Below are 20,600 nucleotides of genomic sequence, written 5' to 3' on the forward strand. Positions count from 1 at the left end.
CATTGTCTGGAAAATGGAGCTCCACGCCCTAGTCATTTTTCCATTTTCTGATCAGTTCAACAAACCAGAAACCCTATCAGATTGCACCCATTTAATTTGGGCTGCCGATAAATGACACTTGTCCTGTTTAGTCCCATTCTTTTCCATTGAGCTGCCTTAACTGAGTTGACTCATAATACGAACTACCAGTATATATGCATAAATGTATATCAAAAAACTGAGTCAGCATAATAAGCGTCAAAGCCATTCTCAATCTTTTGAACAGTGGATACAGTGCATAAGTTACAAACTTTACAGTGCTTAGGTTCAACATCGTGTTAGGAAATGGGCTTCATAGGGTTTCAGAAAAAAGCCAATGCCAATAGTAATATTGTGGTTTGCAATGGAAACTCCGCACTAAAAGTAAAAGGGTGCCGTAACCTTATTGTTTTGAATGCCTGGTGGGCTAGTGTTGTTCTGGTTATAAAAATATGGCTCAGATCCAAGTAAAGGCACAGTCAGCCACATTGGAATTCTTTGTCGGCGAAAATCTTTGTCCTTCGTCACTAGGTGCAACAGACACCAACACATGTACCAATATAATATTCTTGAACTCATCTTATAAATTCAGCCTTGGCGAGAATCTCTCCCAAGCATTTTCTCCCTTCAAAGCCATCTTCCTTCCAGGCACCTCAATTCTTTGCCCCTCTGCCCTTTCCCCCTCTCAACATTGCTTAGGGGAAGGAAAACCACTCCAAAAGGTCTCCTTTCAGTTAGTTATAACCGTCCTCTCATATATTTCGCCTGTCAAAACATCGACCCCAACACTCATTAACCATGGAAATTGCAGCAGAAACCCAGAAGAAAGCTGGTTTTTTCGCTTATGGTGGGACTGCCTCAAGTCCTCCAAGACCAAGCTGGTACAAGTAGCCAAAACGCCCAGAAACAAGCCAAGACGACCAAGAAAATTATTCACTCCCTAAAAGTGGGACTGGCTCTCACCTTGATATCCATGTTCTACTATTTCAGACCCCTGTACGACAGTTTTGGGATCTCGGGTATGTGGGCTGTCCTGACCGTGGTGGTGGTCTTCGAATTCACTGTTGGTAAGCTATCTATCGGGCTATGCATTATTCCCTTTATAAGTCAATAAAACATAAGAATCCTTAGTTTGTGCCTTAATTTGTTCTTTCAGGCGCAACCCTCAGCAAAAGTTTAAATAGAGGTTTTGCAACAATGGTAGCCGGAGCCTCGGGGTTGGAGCTCAAGAGTTGGCAAGTCTATTTGGAGAGGAAGGAGAACCGATTGTCCTTGGATCCTTGTCTTCCTACTAGGTATATATACACACTTGATGCTCCATTTCACTTCCCATTTCCCAACAAGATGGACTAATTTTAAGAAGATAAAATTAATTTGGGATCTTACACAGGATAACAATTCCAATTCCAAACTTTTTCTTTTCTTTCATTTTCTCATCAACCAAACACATATAAGTATACATTCCCCATCCGTTCATGTATCTCATTTAAATTGATTGGGCATGCGCAGCTACAGCGTCCACCTTCTCAAGATTCTTCCCGAGAATCAAGGCAAGATACGATTACGGGGTCCTAATATTTATACTGACATTCAGCTTGGTAGCTGTTTCGGGGTATCGAGTAATGACATATAGAGCTGGCCCACCAAAGGCTGTCGACAATCCTTGTGGGAGGAGCAACCTGCATAATCATAGCCATTTTTGTCTGTCCAGTGTGGGCTGGCGAAGATCTTCATAACATGACTGTCCGCAATATGGAAAAGCTTGCAAACTTCCTTGAAGGTACATTATTTTTAACTGAATTTGCACTTTTGTTTCTCCAATACTTCCATTTGATCTGGAAAGAGCGTACTAATTAAGGAGAGATTTTTCAGGATTTGGAGGTGAATATTTTAAGGAACCTTTTGATGGTGAGAGCGCTGTGGACTCGAAGGATGACAAGTCATTTCTTCAAGGATATAAAAGTGCTCTCAATTCAAAAAGCAGTGAAGAATCCTTGGTGAGTAGCGTGCACCAACCTTTTCCTTTGGCATGAAATTTTCTTTGTGGCTTTCTGCTCATACATGGCCCACTGTTAACATGCACTATCTTCTACTAAAGTTCAACCTAATTCATCTCATAAATTTTCAGGCAAACTTTGCATCATGGGAACCCTGCCATGGCCGTTTCAGGTTCCGTCATCCATGGAAACAGTACCTCATGATTGGAGCTTTTACTCGCCAATGTGCATACCACATTGAAGCTATCAGCAGCTACATAAACTCCGAGATTCAAGTATAACTTCTTACCTTCACATATAGTAATGCTAAACCAAAGACAAACTGAAATTCATAAGCCAAACTGAATAGAACAAGTACCAAAGAAAAAAGAAACAAGTCCAATATGAAGGGTACTGCTTTGCCCACAGTGAAAAAGAAAACTTGAACATTTTTTATAGCCAAAAAAAGTTAGGCAAAAAAATAAAAATAAAAAAATTATCTAATGTATCAAATGGATGCTGACAAAGTTGTTAATGGAGATCAAATTATTGCCATTTAGGGCACTTTAGTTCTTTTCTTTTTTTTATCAATTACTCCATTATGTTTTAAATTTTCTGTGGTCATGGAGGTTTGACAAAAAATAGTGGAAACCTACATACTCGCCTATTTTCCTGCTTTTATGTTCCATTTATAAATCCACCTTCTGATATAATTTTTTTATGTTACTTTGATAGGTATCAGCTGAATTCCGAATGAAAATTCAAGAACCATGCACAAAGATAAGTTCAGAATCGGGCAAAGCTCTGAAAGCCTTAGCCTCAGCAATCAAAACAATGACAGACCCCTCCTCAGCTGATCCACATGTGGCGAGTGCTAAAGCTGCTGTCAAGGACCTTGAGATTGCACTGAATGCTGCCTCGTTAGATGAGACAGACCTCTTAGAAATCATACCAGATGCCACGGTTGCTTCAACACTAATTGAGATTGTTAAATGTATGGAAAAAGTTTCTGAAACAGTCCATGAGCTTTCTGGCCTAGCACATTTTAAGGGTGTTGAACCTAACGTAACACCAGAGAAGCCACAATTACTTCATCGGGGCACCATTAAACCTATTCCTGACAGTGATGCCACCGATGTCGTTATCACAATTGATGAAGCATCCTCAGTTTCACCAGAAAATGACAAGGGACCATCTAAGGGTAAACAAGATGAAAGTCATGTAAATATGTGTTGATTATTAACATGTAGTGATCATGGCATAACACTCAACCTACTTTTCATGGTGGGGTGAAATGAGTTCTGGTCTCATAAATCGTAGGGAAGATTTCTGTTGTAACATTCTCTGTTATGCGTATTACAATTAAAAAAAAAAAAAAAAAAAGTGAATGCCCAAGAAAAAAGTCAGTGCTCCTCTCTTGATCAATATTTCGTGTGCTTCTTGCTCCTTTCCCACTTTCTGAAAGTTCTGCTTATTTAAATCACTCGAAAAGTTACATAGTACATAAAACAGGAGAACCCACTTGGAATTCAAAATCATGACAGTGAAGGACAATTCTTTTCCTAAAGGAAAAATAAGTCAAAGACTCACTAGTCACTAGCATGCCATAATTTATACTGTGTAAAATCAAAACATTTGTCTATATTATGTATAATGAATTTGGTTTCAACAATTAGTCTCTGAAAAAACCTACAATTACTTAGAATACAGTGGATTTATCGGCTTCTCATCTCATTCATGAGTCATCCAGATACTTGTGTAGTTTGCATGGAATATATATATGCAGTAGTGATTATTATATTGGTTTATTTAGTGCTTAATTTAGCTTTTCCTAGGAACTTAGAAGAGTTTTCATTCAGTAGTGATCACGGCCATTACTGCAAGGCATTCTCCAAAATCACCAAGCCAGATTGAGCTAAAATAGAGATGATCAAACTAGTAAAATTTTCCAAGTATGATTGAGTTACTCTCAATGTTAAAAGAAACTTGTATGAATTTCAGTGTTTTCTCCCTAGATGTCTCCATCAATATTCCGGACGTACGGTACTCTCAAGCATTCACAAAGGTGAGCGCTAGCAGATGAACTGTACAACATAGAATTTAAGGACATGATGATATGGTGGGCCAAGTTTGGTCTCCACTTGACCTCCAATGGGTGCTAACCAGGGGAGCATGAATCGAACCTCCAAAGTACTATAAGCTTGAATTGGATCTTTGGTGGGGTACCAGGGGTACTGAATCTAGAGACAAAAATTACCTCTAAGAGGCAAGAGCTTGGGGAGGATGATAAAATGATCCAAAAAATAAAATATTTTTCCTAAACCCAGATGAGATAGTGCAATTGTTCTTATGATCAGAATTGCAGGAATAATGGCCTCATCATATTTGAGAGAAAGTTGAGAAAAAAAATTGATTGTGGTATACATGGGTCGATGGAGGGCATGGTAAATGCATGAGAGAGGGCAAGTTGCAGTAGTGCTACTCACAATAACCACATGGGTTTGTGCTTTAACCATCAATGGGCTAAGATCCTGAGGCTGCCCACATTCAGATGAACAGGCTAAAGAGGAAACCAGAAAGAGAGGGCAAGTCTCAGAGTTGGGGTTTGAGTTGTTTCCCACTTACATTCTCACGCAAGTGGATCATAGAAAATTCCTTCTTTCCATATGGGAATTTTTCACTTTTAAGAGTCAGATTAAGCAAGTTTGTTGAAGCTGGCATTCGGTCAGGTTTAGGCGGATTCTTGTTGGGTCAAATTCCTCTCAAATCAATGGTTTTTCTTCCACCTGTATTTATTTTTTAATTTGAACTACAAGTAAGTTGTGTTATTAAACTTATATAACAATTAGGTAAAATTCCATTGGTGGATTTTCTAGCTTTACCAACAATTGGTATTTATGCTTGTGGCAGAAGAAAAAGAATTGACTTTAATATATACTTTAGGTGGGCTAGCGTGCTCATCTTGACCTCAATAGTTTCCCCAATTAGGTTGAACAAATAAAGTAAAATCATACTAATGGGAATCATCAAATTTCAACATCATAATTTTTTTCTTTTTTAAAAATAAAAACATGATTACCAAAAATTATATTGGAAAGGAGCCATCTCCTGCACTTTCTTGAGTTGTGAAAACATTGTATTAAACCTTATTTAAAAATTAATCAAGTCATTAATAAATTAAAAACATTTAGTACTTGGTTTTTATGATTCTTTAGAGCAAGGCTTGAAAATCTCAGTGGGGCTGAAAATCGTTGTGATGGACTAAAAAGTTCGTGCTTACAAGCAACTTTACCAAAGCAAGAAGCAGTCCCACAAGGTCCACAGAATCCAAAATGAGTGTGCCTGATTTTCTAGCCCTCCAATCAGCTCTGAGTGCGCAACTAAAATGTCTCCATTCCCTATTTTTTTCCCTTACCCTTTTAACCCTTTTCCACACATCCCCCTCCAATTGGCCCCAAAGGCACTGCTTATCCACATGCCAAAGTCTTGATCCAGATTCAAAATCAAAACCTCCAAACAGATTCTTTGGAGAGTATCTCTTGATTCAGATCCAGACTTGTTCAAAAACTCCTCTCATGAGTTATTGATCATTTAGAGTTTGACCAGGTGAACCCATGAATGCTTCAAAACATAAAAAAGCACCTTTTTCTAAGTCAAAACAGATTCTGAACAGTCGACAAAGAAAACACTTGCTTAAAGAAGAACTATTGAAGATGAAAATAATCTTTTAACTGCCAGAAGCAAAACCTTATTGAAGGTGGATCGTGCCACGCCTGCCACCCCTAATTTCCATTGAAAGTGCTTCACTCATTACTTTACAATAAGATTCCCTGGAGCAAGATTTATCAGTAATATATGAATTAAAGTATGGTTACTCCCCCATTTCACTTCTTCCCTCAAAAGCAAAGATGGTGCTGTTTGTTTACACTTTAATATGAAACTAAACAAAGGAGATCGAGTTTAACACAGAGCCCCTCCACTAAAGTAAGTCCACAATAGGAAAAATGGAATATGCACCCAACTATCTAAAGATAAGTATTTGATTTATATATACAGAGAATCAAATAGAATATACTATCCTCACACATCAAAAGTTACATTTCATCATGTGACAAAGCAGCTTCTGCTGACATGGAATCCAACTCAGTGATTGGTGTAATTCGGTGAACCCAACTCGGGTAAGAGTCAGCCCCCCTTGACTCATGCCAAGGTCATTATTCATCCTCTACTCAGTTGAGTTCTTGGCTGGGTTGGTCTTACAGAATAGACCTGTATTTATTTATTGATTCTCTTTTGTCTCCTAGTAGACTTTACCAAAGTTGAGAAATAGCAGCAATCCCAGAGTTTAAACCAAGCTAGAAAGCTGAACATTCTACTGTCACCAGCTGATTAACTGGTATTGCCTAGCAAATGGAAGATCAAGTTGACATTATTATAACCCAGATGAGAGATAATGTGGAGAACAAAGTTCGAAATACTAAACACGGTTGTCCTCTTGGTCCCCTATTAGACTTTTATCAGAATCTATAGTGACTGCAATCCCACAGCTTAGGCATAAGCCACATTGAAAGGCTGACCATTGTTCTGCCATTCAGGTCAACTACAATAATCAATGTACGGAACCAAAGAGGAGGTCAGATTCATGAATGTGGCTGGGTGAAGCTATCAGAAGAAAAGAATCTACAACACAGTTGGTTTTGCTGTTTGTGGTTGAGGGGCAGAAGAGAAGGTGATGTAATAGCAGGATCTGCAGGAAGACCATTCTAATAGGCTCATAGCTTTCCACCTTTAGAAAACACTAAGGTATGGTGGGTATTGTAAATGGCTACTTGTAAATTCAAAAAACACTTGGCTTCTTTCACAGATTTCTCCAAAGTTACATTCAGGCCAACTGTATTCGCACTTAACTTTTTTGGTTCTAATTGGTTTGGCGGTTCAGCCTATGAGAAAACTATAGGAGAAAAGCAACCATCAGTTTTTGCCATCAATGTTAATATATAAAATCAATGAGATGAAGTTTATTTAATTTACAACTACAAGTCACCATCCACTCAACCTACTAACTCCAGAGAGTACTCGAAGTTGATCACAGAGGCACCTCTATGTCTACCCTGTAATAAAATGGGAAGAAAGGAAAGGAAGGAACTAGGAATAAAATTGAGCCCAAGTACCATTCTATACTTTGTCTGTGACTAAAGAGAAGGAATTCTAGATACACATATTGAGGAAAAAAAATACTAAATGAACACAAAAATAAATGAATAAATCGCCCGGTGTGTTTCAAGTCTCATGTTTTTCACCTGTATCTATCATTTCTTGAACAGATTGAAAACAAAGAGAGTCCATACAGCAGCATAATGCATCATTGCTTCCTAGACATATTAAAAATGAGTATGTTTGAGTGTATCTTCAATTCCATTTCATGTTTATCAGTTTAATAATTTCATCTATTCCTACTCATGTACCACTTCTTTTGATATACGCATCACTAAGTTCAAGTTCATTTTTTAAGCCTGATGACATGTGAAGCTTTTGGAAAGTTTCCATAGCACTAATGATATGCACCTGAAAGTAAGCAAATTTTAATAATTCTCAAAGCCAAATATGCATCATTCCCCAATCAACAGGTCATCATTTCTCCCTCTTTTTAATGATTCTTGGTTTATCTAGTCCAAGCTTTTATATCTATCTTAATATTGTTTTTTCTTTTGGTGGTTGGTTTGTGTGGGTTCAGTGCTGAGGTATGCCTCGACTTTTAAACATTTCAAGCTATACCTACAAGCTCTTAATCACAGAGAAGACTCCTTTTCTCCATTTGAATATGAATTAAAAACTCTTAAACCTGTTGAAGAGTCACTATTCCAGGCAAATGGGGATCACATGCTTAAAGAAGACAGAAATTTAAGTATATAATCTAGACACTAGCTTTCCGTACATTAGAATAGTAGGGCCACACGTGAACCACACGATCAACAAGGGTGGACCCAGTACACATCTTTTTGTTCTGCATGAGATTATTGGTTTTTCTTCCCCCCTAACCTTAAAATTCTCTCTTTGTTATGGTGATTTGCATGAGATATGTTAGGTCAAGATGATTTCAATATGAGAATGTGTTCACTTTGACAGGAAAGTATGCGGGTATCCTCTACAACAGATAATCTAAATAAATAAAGCAACACAACAAGAATGACCAAAGCAATCTTAAAAACGAAGGATCATCATCTACTTTTTGCTTAAATTATCATTTTTTACTCTGCAGAAAAGAACAAAGGATGCTTTCATGTCATATGTGAATTTTCTACGAAGAAAGTGCAGGAAACCTAATCACTCTGATATGGCTGACGCATTGAAATAATTGGAGGCTGGGAACGGTGATATTTTTCTTTAGGATTGCATTTCACAATCTCCCCCAGTGAAAATTTTGTCACTGAGGACAAACCTTGAGAAGTACTCTTGATATGCAAAGGATATCCAGATGTGCTCAAACAATTTTTCTTCTCGACAAAGTATGATTTTTTTTATTTTTTTTCAAAAAATTAAGCAGAATAATATGACATTAAAATGGAAATATTTCAAGCTGGAGGTATTTCTTTTAAACATGTGCATTAAAGCTTTTAAATGCATGTTTTACTCATATTTTACTTAGCGGTCGGACCATGGCTTCTCTCCCCTGTTAAGCTGCTAACAATTGACCTAAAAGATCAAGCCGACTTCTTCAGGTGTTAGCTGTGACAACCTTCCTATAAATTGGGAGAAATATTCAAACGCATGACGTCCCATAAGCGTGGGCTTTGATACCATATTTTAACAAGACACAAGAAAAATGTAATCCCTCATACAAGAACATTATGTATGGGTTTATGGAATCAATTTGACTTATGTTATAAAAAATGAAAAATACAAATCTAAAATTAACTCTTAAAGCTGCAGATATCACAATTTAAAATACAATGCTTCGTGGACTTCATGCATGAATTGAGATGATTATGATTTCTAGAATGCTCTTTTTGAGAGTTGCTTCTCTTTATTCAACACTTTGCATTACTTAGATTCAACCTTATTATGGGGCATAATCACACAGTATAATTAGGTCGATCAGAGGATGTTGAAAGTGGTGCATAAATCATGATCATCACATAAGAAATATAGAATAACATTGTTTTTTTAATTAGTATATCATTCAAAGTTCTTTAGTCAGACTAAAATCCCCAAGTATATTAGACTGAAGCAACTTGTTATCAAGAAGAGCAACAGCAAAAGATTTAGACCTGTACAGACAATCTATATAGATGCTTATTAATCTCACCAAGGGCCATAACATCAAGAACACCGCAGAGCCAAGGATGGATACCACAAGCAAACGACAGGGGCTCCAAAGATGGTACAAGAACACAGTAAGAGTCAAGGAAAGATACAATGTGCTTTTTACAGCTTGGGCAACATATGGTGATTAGCATAACTTACCTATAACTGTACACATCCCATCTCCCAAACATGAAATTATATACTTTTGAATGTCATCTTACATAATTACTAGAGAACGCAACAAAACTTGGATTTTGGCTGTATGAAGAAGGTGCGTGCTACGAAAGAAAATTATCATTAATGAGGAAAACAAAGAAACCCTTGAACTAACAAGCACGGTCAATTACTATACAGAATGGTCGTTACAGGTTGATTATAACCTATTTACCAGCCATATATTGGATTTTCTACCTGAGGAGGCAAGAGATGTAAATCTCTACAGTGTTGTTTGTCATAGTCTCGTGTCCCAGGTATTGCCCCAGTACACAGCCTAAGGAGCTCATTCCCAGTAAGACAGTAGTGGGCAAATGCCAACCCTCCATCAACCATCCCCGAGAGGGTTGGCATCGAAACTGATCTCGTGATCAACTTCCCATAACTTTTGCTCAATTGTGCATCATCCTTATTATTCAAGACTCTGTCAAGATCAGAATACTCCATAAATCTCTGGGTGGCGGCCTCCCAAGATAAGTTATATCTTTGCTCAGGAGTAAGAGGCTGTGGCTCATTAGCCAATGCTTCTTTCACTTTAGCAACAAAATCGTCAGATGTCTTGTAAGTCAAACAATTGGGATATGAACTAAAGAACTCATTGGATGGGTGGTCTGCACATATTACAAACTTACCCATAGCAAGGGCCTCAGCTGTAGCTGTGCAGAGCACATCGCTGACACTGGGATTTATGAAGACTTTGTAACTGCAAGGAAAAAGAAAGATGTGAACAATCAGCAAGGTTCATTTGTTCACAATCATTTATATGGAACTACATTATTCCCCAGGAGAAATATTTCAGTCTGCTTTCTCAGCAACAGACTTCTTGAGTTTATCTGATTAAAAGCTTTAGACTTTTTCAAAAATATATATAAATCACTTTTCAAAATACATCAATGATCAATTGAAACTTGTTCAAAATACTATTTTCTTTTCAGGGAATAATTTTCAGGAAAAAAAAAAAAAAACACGGTGAATTGGGCTCCTTAAGGATCCTTACCCATGAAGTGAATCATCTGCATGGTCTCTCCCTTTCATAAAATTGAGATTCAGATGCAACCTTTTAGCGGCAGTCTGAACTTCATGTGCATCCTCTCCATTCCCAAACACATCCAAGTTAAAGCCATCAAGGTCATTCTTGTGTTTTGATAACAAATCTATCAACTCCCTGTATCCCTTTGCCCAGACCATCTTACCCAAGAAATATGCGCCCTTTGAGAAGGCCCGCTGCCCAAGTTCCCTTTCTTCTGCCAGTTTCTCTCCAATTTTCAAAAACTTGGGGTTCACACCGTGAACATTGCAAATTACAGACTTGGGTAAGTCCTGGGTAGCAGCAGAAAGGCGAAGAACCTGGATAGAGATCAGATGCAATTTAGTTAATGAATATGAAAAGGTCCCGTATGATTGAATTCAAAGGTAAAACTGTTGGAAAAATTACTTAGACCATCTCCAAATATTGAACTAGTTACAGACAGACCATGCTATAAAACACACAAAATGGAGAAAGAACATCACCAATCATCAGATCAGAATATGCACATAATAGACAGTTACCTTGTGGCAGTATGCTCTTGCAACCCAATTATTTATGTGTTTCACAAAGAAAGCTTGGAGTGCCCCGTTCTTCTCTCTCTTGATATATTCTAAGTAATTTGTGTGAACAACACCAACCACATGATTAAATTTATCAGTCCAACGCTTTCCATGATGGTACCAGTTTAGATGTTCTGGTTCTTCCAGGATTGCAATATCAGCATCCCTTGATGGAATAAACTGAGAAGTATCTCCAGCAGGTATAATACTCCGCCTAGATTTTGAAAACTAAGAAACAACAAGAACAAATATGTCATTTATTGACTATAATGATTAACAAGAGAGTGAAGAATCCAGTTCATCAAATAACTACCTTTCCTGGATAAAAGGAGATCTTGAAATCAGCCTTAAAACCAACCCTTTCCTCAAGCCAGTTACGAATGTAAACCTCCTGCTCTTCTGGTGAACTAAAAGTGAGACTGTTGGGATAAACTAGTTCTTGGTCTTTCTTACAAAGCCACGGAACCAACAAGGTAACATTCTGTTTTGCATAGCTTGCTAAATATGCTGCCCGAAACAGTGGATTTACAGCTGTTCCAGTCATCCAAGGAAGGCTAGCAGTTGTAACAATGGCAACATTCCTTTTCCCATCTGACAGGTTATGCTTTGCAGAGTCAGGCCAAAAGCCACCTTCATAACAGTGCCCTGTACTTTGAAGAACACTTGCTATCCTTAAATCCAGTTCATCATTAGTGTTATCACTATCAAGAAAGGAAGATTCTCCAGCAGAGAGAGAGCGCAGCAGAAGTTGGTTCTTACGTTTGCTGCACAAGCTCTCCACTATCTTGTCACATATATCTGTAATTGTTACCAAAACATGACAAGGATTTATAACCAGTTGTAAAGATTCATGTGCTGTAGACTGATGTAGAAATCAATTAATGAACATATATCAAGAAACATGGATCCCAAAACATAAATTAAACAACCACTTTTTTATTTCTGCATCCAGGTTGTCATGCCATAAAGCATTACCACCATTGTGCAAACCAAAACCCTACTAGTACCTGATAGGACCCAGACTCTCATTTCAATATGAACTTGCCTACATGCAACATCTCAGGCTAACTGATCACTGAAGCCTCCTTGAGATACCATTTTCAATAGAACAAAATATACAATGAACCCAAACCATCACTATTTTTCTAATACTTGTAAAACATAACAAGGATGCTTAATTTCACCCTTTTATCATGTTGAACAGACCACATCTGGGCCCAACCATTGGTGCTTTTATATAAGACTCTTATTGGAAATAATATCCTGCAGGGGGATGGCCCAGAAACAAGCCCACATGCTTGAGACAACCAAGTAACCATAGACTAGGGTCTCTTCAATATTAAATGCCAAATCTCCTTGACTAATTAAAGACTAAAGAAAGAAGAGAAACTTTTCTTTTCTTAAATGCGCTTAGAAGCACACAATCTTAGAAACATGTATAACCACATGGTTTTCTTAATTTTATTCAGTTAAAGATTGGAAAGTTCATAAATTCTGTAAGTTAAAGCACCCTACATGCACTTAATTAATCAACTCAATGCAAGGAACTGCTATAGTTCAAAACTATAAGGCATCTAAACCCTAATTTTTATTACTAGACATAGAGGGTGTTACTTGTATATGATCATAACTATAACTATAGGAGTCGGGGCTAGAATGAACTTGGAACTTTTGGCCTAATAATTTTTATTAGGGGTGTAGTCCGATATTGGAACTTAAATTTATAGACTAAAGGTTAGAATCCTTATTTTGAGGATTTTATAATTAAAAAAAAAAAAGCATTAAAATGTCATATTTTGTCAGCTTCATTTTAACAACAATATTCAATGCTTACAATATGCATGAAATTAATGAATGCTTATATTTACCTCATTTAACCTAACTATCTTTGGAAAAATCAATTATGCACATGGATCTGTCTGTATATCAAAAGTAGTATAAAAAAAAAAAGAGGAAAAATAAGGATGATATGATAGATCAGTTGGCAACTATGCTGTTAGATATGAATGGATTGTGAACCCATACCTTTGTCAGGTAAATGAAGATTTGCATCTATTTTAATTTATTTAATTGTCCAAGTAATATATAATATTTTAGATAGATTATTTCAATTTGTCTTAAAAATAAAGTTAGTTAATTTTTATGAAAAAAACTGACCAACCTGACCATCCTAAACCAACCCACACGGGTTGATTTAGGTGGAGACCTTTGTTTGGTTCAATTTGGTTAGGTTTTTTTGCCTAACCAACTAAGTTTGTATCAATTCAAGGTAGGAGTTCTTTAACCAAACTAACCCAAACCAACCAATATTCTAATAAATATTTTTATGTTGGTGTTTTTGTGTCATTTAAGTAAGCATGTCCAAATTGTTGGGTCTTACCCTTTTCTTTAAGTTTGTTTTCTCATGTATCCAACAATTTTAAAAATGGATTTAAAAAGTTTATAATGTGTCCAAAAAAATTATATTTGCTGATTTATGGCTAAGAAAGCAATATTTTTTTTTTTTTTTTTTTTGATCAGAAACGAAGAGAAATATATTAATAGAAGGAAAGATACATGAGAAAGAAAGAAAAAAGAAACAAAAGAAACCACAAGAAGGATGAGAGGTCCTTCCTACACAATCTGAACAACATAAAAACCCCCAACAATAGCTAAAAACAAAGAGAAACCCCCAAACTCAAACTTTTGAAGCGCAAACCTCACTCCAGTTGAGTTGTAACACATTTAAAGGAACTCCTCTAAAAGCTATAGAACAAGAAGCCCAAAGAGAGGAATAGAACAAAATCAAATCCCATAACGTCTCTTCCGATCTCCCCTTATCCTCAAAAATCCTATTGTTTCGCTCTTGCCACACTATCCAAACCAAAGTGAGGCAAGCAACTTGCCAAAGAGTCTTGCCTCTTAAGGAGTTCCCCAAGCCTTTAAAAGCAATAACCAACATGTCCACAAAGCTCCTTGGAGGGACCCAAACCAGCCCAACTAGCTTGAACAGCTTGTTCCAGAGTCCAATGGTAATAGGACAATGAAGAAAAAGGTGATCAATCGTCTCCCCATTTCCTTTGCAAAGAATGCACCAATGAGGACAGAGGGACTTGTAAGGTCTTCTCAACTGCAACTTGTCATTGGTGTTCACCTTCCCATGAGCTACTAACCAAGCAAGGGCCTTAACCTTTGAAGGGACTTTTGAACTCCACAAAAACTTGGCCGGAAGGAACAAAATAGGATTAGAGACTTTTGACAAGGCCAAGAAAAAAGATTTCACTGAAAACAGGCCTGATGAAGACAAAGACCACGCTCTATAATCAGCCAAAGAAGGAGAGAAACGCACTGAACTGAGGGAGGACATTAATCTCTGAAGGTTCAAACCAAAGATTTGATAAAACTCTATTTTGGAGTAGGTTTATTTAGAAGGTTCAACACTTGAAACAATTTAAAAAAATAAAAAATAAAAAGCCAAAGATTTGAAATTTACATATATATATCAAACCAAACCGAGCACTATATCAATTGACTTGGTTTTATATACCTAAAGTATATTTTCCTTTGTCATAAAAACATCAACTAACAAAGGAGAAGATGGGAGCTGACAAGAAGAAGAAGGTTTTGCGAGGTGGAAAGAAAGGTTTTTAGTTTTGAAGGCAATCACGGGGGGAAGTGGATTTCAATCACTGAAAGAAGTCAAGGTGTGGTTTTCTCTGTGGCTTTCAGTAAGGAAAAGATTACTTGGTTTTTGGAGCAGCTAAAAAAGGCAGTGAAATTAGGAAGTTCCTTGGGTTTCATCAGGAAGTTCACAGGAAAGTCAAGGACTCATCTATTAGAGGTCTGTTTTAATAGCAGAGGAAGGTTCTTAAAGCTGATGGAGTTCATTACAAACCAATGAACATTTTCTTTGGTACTTCCAAAAGGTATTAAAAGAAGAGGGTGGAATATTTTAAGGTCAGAGATATCTTTAATGGTAGAAAGCTTGTCCAACGATTTTTTGTTTGAGTTATTAGAGGTAATGCCAATAGAGAAGTTGGAGGGCAGTGACCAATATGGCTTCAAGCGGTCTTTTTCTAGTGTTGTGCCGGAAGAGGGTCCAAGGAAAGATGTGCAAACGTTCCAATAGGAAAATGGGCTAGAGCAGTGATATGCACAAACAAGAACGGCTTTAAGGATTGATCAGAAGTTGGAAGGGTTATAGCTAGACTTTACGTTCCAAAGGATTATTCTTTGTGGATTCAGTTGGAAGAGCTCGTTGGCTTGAAGAGGTAGGGACAATTCCAATGGAGGGAGGTGTTATGATTTTGTTAAGGAGGTTGTTGCCAAGGGAAAACATGGTGGTGCTTGGAAAATTTTAGGCGTGGTTGGATAGAAAAAAGGCCTTCCTTTCCACTTATGGTCTGAAAATCATCTTCATCCTTTGTTGAAATGATGGAGGACAGTAACAGAAATTGATCATCATTTCTTAAAATTAGTTGATCTATCAAAGATCAAGATGAAAGTGGAGCTGAAAGAAAATGTGGTGTTACCAGTGCTATTAGATGTAAAAGATGGGGTGTCGAGCTTCACAGTCTCAGTTTCAATCATTGGGGAGGAAGAAGAGTTCTGGTGCAGGAAGGAAGATGCAGTGAGACATGACTGCAGTAGGAGGCAATGTCCAATCGGTAGGACAGGTGGCAGCAGCAGTTTGAATCTTGGTGATAGTTGTCCTCCACATGCTCCACTTCAAATTTAAGGCCAAACAGAGGCTTAAGGAAAGAAAGCCCAATGGAGATAAAAGCCCACCCAAGGAAGGAGATGCCAATAGAGGGAAGGAGGCCCATTTCTTTTCAAAAGATAAGGCCCATAAAGAGGGCAGGAAAGGCCCAGAAGGGCAAATTGGTATTTTGTCTTCTGAAGTCCACTTAGCTGTTGATCCTAGGGCTATGGCCCAGCTAGTTAGAACCCTAAGTGGAATGAAGACATAAGCCCATTTTGACTGCAATAAAGGATAGGGTTCAAGTCCGTGTTTGGGTAGTAAGGTTAGCCCTTCTGACTCCAATCTTCTAGAGGATCAAGGCTCTGGTGTTGCGTTCCCTTAGAAGTTTCCCCCCATCACAGTCACACAGGAGTTCGCAATGCAAGATTTAGGTCCAAACATCCCAATTTCTCATGCAAGAAGCATGCCTCTAGATTTTAAAGTTTTGAGGTGAAAAATGTTTTCCAATTCAAAGGACCATAGAGTGTTTGGGTCAACCACGGGTTGTGACGACGAAAATGTCATTGAAGGTCTTTCCTAAAAGTCAAGTGCAGCAGTGGAAGTCGAGAGGTCTTTTGAGTACGAAAGAGCCAGAAGACATGTAATTGATCAAGGATTACCATGGAGAAAGGGGGCAAGGACAAACCTCAGTTCAAAAATGATAAAGGCGGACACTGGTGAGGTTGAGGGCGCAGGGGGTTTTCTTCACCGTGGTCTTCCAGTACAGGTATTATATTTTAATACTCACAGAGTAAAGAGCAAAAGCTTAGATGGGGCTCCTGATTTGCCAGCTCTCTTTTGACACCAGTTTTGCAGTCTCCACCTTTTCTGTCTCTTCCTTCTAGGTTCAGTCCTGGTTCCCCTTTCTCTCCATTCATAACCTCAAATAGTCTTAATTCAGAGTCTGTCTCTAATGTTGGCAGTCCTAATTTTGAAGATGAGTTCTCTATAGCTTATCCTAACCAAGAGCATAAGGGACTTTCTCTCCACAGGTCATCACCTAGCGGCTCTACTGAGATCAAGGTTCAAAATATCGTCCAAGTCCGATACGACTTGACTGAGTCGTATCGACCTCGACACTGGCCGCAATGAATTCGATACTAGATACGGATTTATGCACAGACTCAACATTGAATTGGTAAGACTCAGATGACTCGACTAATATTCCAAGTTAACTCAGCCAACTCGATATATATATATATATATATATATAATAAAAAATAAATAAAAAAAAAAAACTCAATCACCCTTTTCTTTCCCATCACAACGAGAATTAAAGATTTTCAAAGAAATTAGAGATTCCTCTGCAAAAGAAAACATCCGTGAATCTGTGATTCACAAACCCAATCTTTCAACCATAACATCAAACAAGAAGAAAAAAAAACCAAATTGAAACAAACTTATGACCCTTTCAAAAGCCTTTAAAAGGAGAAATCAACAAAGAATGAGGCACACAGTTGAAGATTTACTTTTCTGACCATAAATCTACCATTGTCGAAGTGTAGCCTAGGATCTTTGGTGCGTCAACGGTGCCGCAACAATGACTGAATGCCAGCAAGGCAACCCTCCTCCCTCCAGTTATGGTTGCATGGTGTCATGACTACTACAATCGTGCGACTATGTGTCGCAGTGTGGGTGTGTTAGGGAAGGTAGCTAGCAGATCGTGGTGTGTTAGGGAAGACAATCAGCAGATCATGGTGTGTTGGGGAAGGCAGCCAACAAATCATAGTGTTTTGAGGAAGGAAATTAAAGTTAAATTGGTAAAGTTAGAATTTGATTTACCTTACTTTTATTTATTTATTTACGTTATTTAAATTGGTAAAATTGGGGAGTATAGTGGATGATTAAATAGAAAAGGAAATTGAAGTTAAATTGGTAAAATTAGAATTTGATTTACTGAATTTTATGTATTTATTTATATTATTTAAATTGGTAAAATTGGGTAGTTCGGAAAGGAAATTGAAATTATATTGGTAAAATTAGAATTTGATTTATAGAATTTGATTTATTTATTTACATGTATTTAAATTGATAAAATTGGGGAATATGGTGGATAGTTAAATTAGAAAGTAATGTTTATATGTAATGTTATGAAATTGGGGAACTCATAATGATAATATTATAATGATATTAAATATATTTATATGTAACGTTTTTATATTATGTAGAGATTATATTTTTAATTTATTAAATTATGTAATTTTTTTTATCTTATGATACTAAATTGATTTACATGTATTTAAATTGGTAAAATTGGAGAATTCATGTATGCAGTGTATGGTGGACGGTTAAATTGGAAAGTAATGTTTATATGTAATGTATGAAATTGGGGAATTAGAAAGTAATGTTTTTATGAAATTAGAGAATTCATAATCACAATGTTATGATGATATTAAATATATTTATATATAATGTTTTTATATTATATAGAGAAATTACATTTATATTTGAATCAATTTCACTTCATTATATCATGTAGATTTTTTATTTTATAATCTATTTTATAATATTCTACAATTAAATTATAATAGGCAATTAATAACTATCAAAACAAACTTTTTTTAAAAGAAATTTGTTTTATAAAAATATTTATTTATTTTAATTAAAAAAATTTTAAATAAGTGGAAAATAAAATATGGTGAACTTAGGTGTGGTCATGTTTATGACTTATCAAAAAAAAAAAGGTGTGGTCATGTTCATTGCTTTTTGAGCAGAATTTATTTTTTTGTGGTAACAATACGAATTTAATGGTATACATTTATATGGTATAGAAAAATGATACTTATATTTAAATCAATTTTATTTCACTATATCATATGGATTTGTTATTTTACAATATTTTTAAATTAAATTACATTAGGAAATCGATAATTATTAAAACAAGCCTTTTTGTTTAATTAAATTAAAAAAAAAGCATATAAATGAGTGAAAATTTGAATATTATAATTCTTATATAAATGTGCTTATATATATTTAATTTGAAAAGTAAGTTGTTTTTATTTTTATATATGGTCAGGTTAAAATTTCAAAATGACTCCAAAATATGATATTGGTTAGAAGCATGCAAAACCTCTTGGTGGTAGTAGAAGAACCACCAAGTGTAAATATTGTGGGAAAGTTATACATGAAAGTATAACCAGATTAAAGCAACAAATTGCACATATATCTAGACAAGTGGAAGAATGTCCATGTGTACCCGTAGAAGTGTCACAAAGTGTTAGACAACATATGTCTGATACTTCAAAAGAAAAAGCACAATTAAAGAAAAAAAAAAACGACTTTTGAGTTCCTTAAATGAAGAAAATTTCTATGAAATTGATGATGGTGATTCTAATGATGAAATTGAGGAAGTTGATATGACTGATTTTGAAAGAAGACAAATGAAACAATCAATGAAAGAAAGTCGTCGAATTTTTGAAGAATGTAGACAAGAACATCGAAAGGGTGTTAGTTCCTCACAGCCTTCTAATGCTAGGATTAAGAGTGGACCAACACGTAGCTTCGGTGTAAGAGAAGGAGCTAGCATACCTCCAAAAGGAATTGATCCCTACATGTTCCCATCAAAGCAGAAATCAATAAAAAACTTGTTTTCTATTGAAGACGTGAAGAAAGTGAGTAAAGCCATTTCTAAATTCTCTCTCTTTAATGCAATACCCTTTAATGAAGTTGATAGTGGGCCTTACTATCAATCAATGATTGATACCGTTGCAGAAGCAGTTCCAGGCATCAAGGGTCCCATAGGATACCAAATTGAAAATACATATTTGGAGGAGGTGCAAGAGCTTGAGGTATATATAACCACATTGAAGGCTAAATGGCCTACATATGGGTGCACAATCATGCGTGATGATTGGAGTTTTAGGACTAGGAAGCCTATCATCAATTTCATAATTTATTGTAATAGAAGAATAATATATCATTCTTCAATTGGCACTACCAACATACCTAAGACAACAAAATACATATTTTCCTTTATGGAAAATTGTAGAGGAGACTGGGGAGGAAAATGTTGTTCAAGTAGTCATTGATAATGAGGCAAGTTTTAAAGCAGCCAGTATGTTGTTGATGGAAAAACAAAAGCATTTGTTTTGGTCTCCTTGTGCAGCCCACTATATTGATTTAATACTTGAAGATATTGGAAGCATAAAGCATATTAAGGAGACATTAGATCAAGCAAAGATGATCACAGGATTTATTTATAATAGCTTAAAAGTAGTGAATTAGATGGATGTGTTCACCAAGGATAGAGATCTGTTAAGGCCAAGAATAACCCGATTTGCCAATGAATTCATTTCACTTGAGAGTCTTATAAGTTATGAAGCCGATTTGAAGAGAATGTGCACAACAAATGAGTGGCGTGAATTCAATAAAGATATGAGCAAAAGAAGTCTAAGAGATAAGGTATCCAACCTTATCATAACTAATTGATTTTGGAAGGAGGTAGGGGAAGTTCAAACCATCATCGAACCTCTCATCAAAATATTGAAATTGGTTTATCAAGATAAAAAGCTCACACTATCAATCATTTATGAAGTAATGAATAGAGCTAAACTGGCTATCAAAGCATCGGTCAAGCAATGGGAAAAGTATTGGGAAGTTGATAGAAGGTGGGAAGGTTAATTGCATAGACATTTGCATGATACAGGTAATAAAAAAATTCTTTATATTTTTTATTATTTTTTTCAAGTACAAATTATTATAAATCGATCATTATTTAACTTATGGTAGCATATTTTTTAAATCCAATGTTCCAATATTCAAAGTATTTCTCCAACCAT

General features: G+C 36.3%; 1 protein-coding gene and 1 pseudogene across 1 annotated transcript in view; one reads left to right on the plus strand and one right to left on the minus strand.

The window, feature by feature from the left end:
* The first annotated feature begins 650 nt into the window (after positions 1-650).
* LOC117920985 lies at positions 651-3,360 on the plus strand (annotated as a pseudogene).
* Positions 3,361-9,404: 6,044 nt separating this feature from the next.
* LOC117920834 (digalactosyldiacylglycerol synthase 1, chloroplastic) overlaps positions 9,405-20,600 on the minus strand; it is a 34,261-nt gene continuing 23,065 nt past the window's right edge. Inside the window, exons 4-7 of the mRNA XM_034838491.1 lie at positions 11,416-11,900; positions 11,064-11,330; positions 10,510-10,859; positions 9,405-10,215 (exon numbers count right to left, since the gene is read on the minus strand). Coding sequence (XP_034694382.1) covers positions 9,684-10,215; positions 10,510-10,859; positions 11,064-11,330; positions 11,416-11,900 — 1,634 coding nt within the window. The 3' untranslated portion in view covers positions 9,405-9,683. The remainder of the gene's footprint in view (positions 10,216-10,509; positions 10,860-11,063; positions 11,331-11,415; positions 11,901-20,600) is intronic.

This window comes from Vitis riparia, chromosome 8 (genome assembly GCF_004353265.1).
Source record: "Vitis riparia cultivar Riparia Gloire de Montpellier isolate 1030 chromosome 8, EGFV_Vit.rip_1.0, whole genome shotgun sequence".
NCBI lineage: Eukaryota > Viridiplantae > Streptophyta > Magnoliopsida > Vitales > Vitaceae > Vitis > Vitis riparia.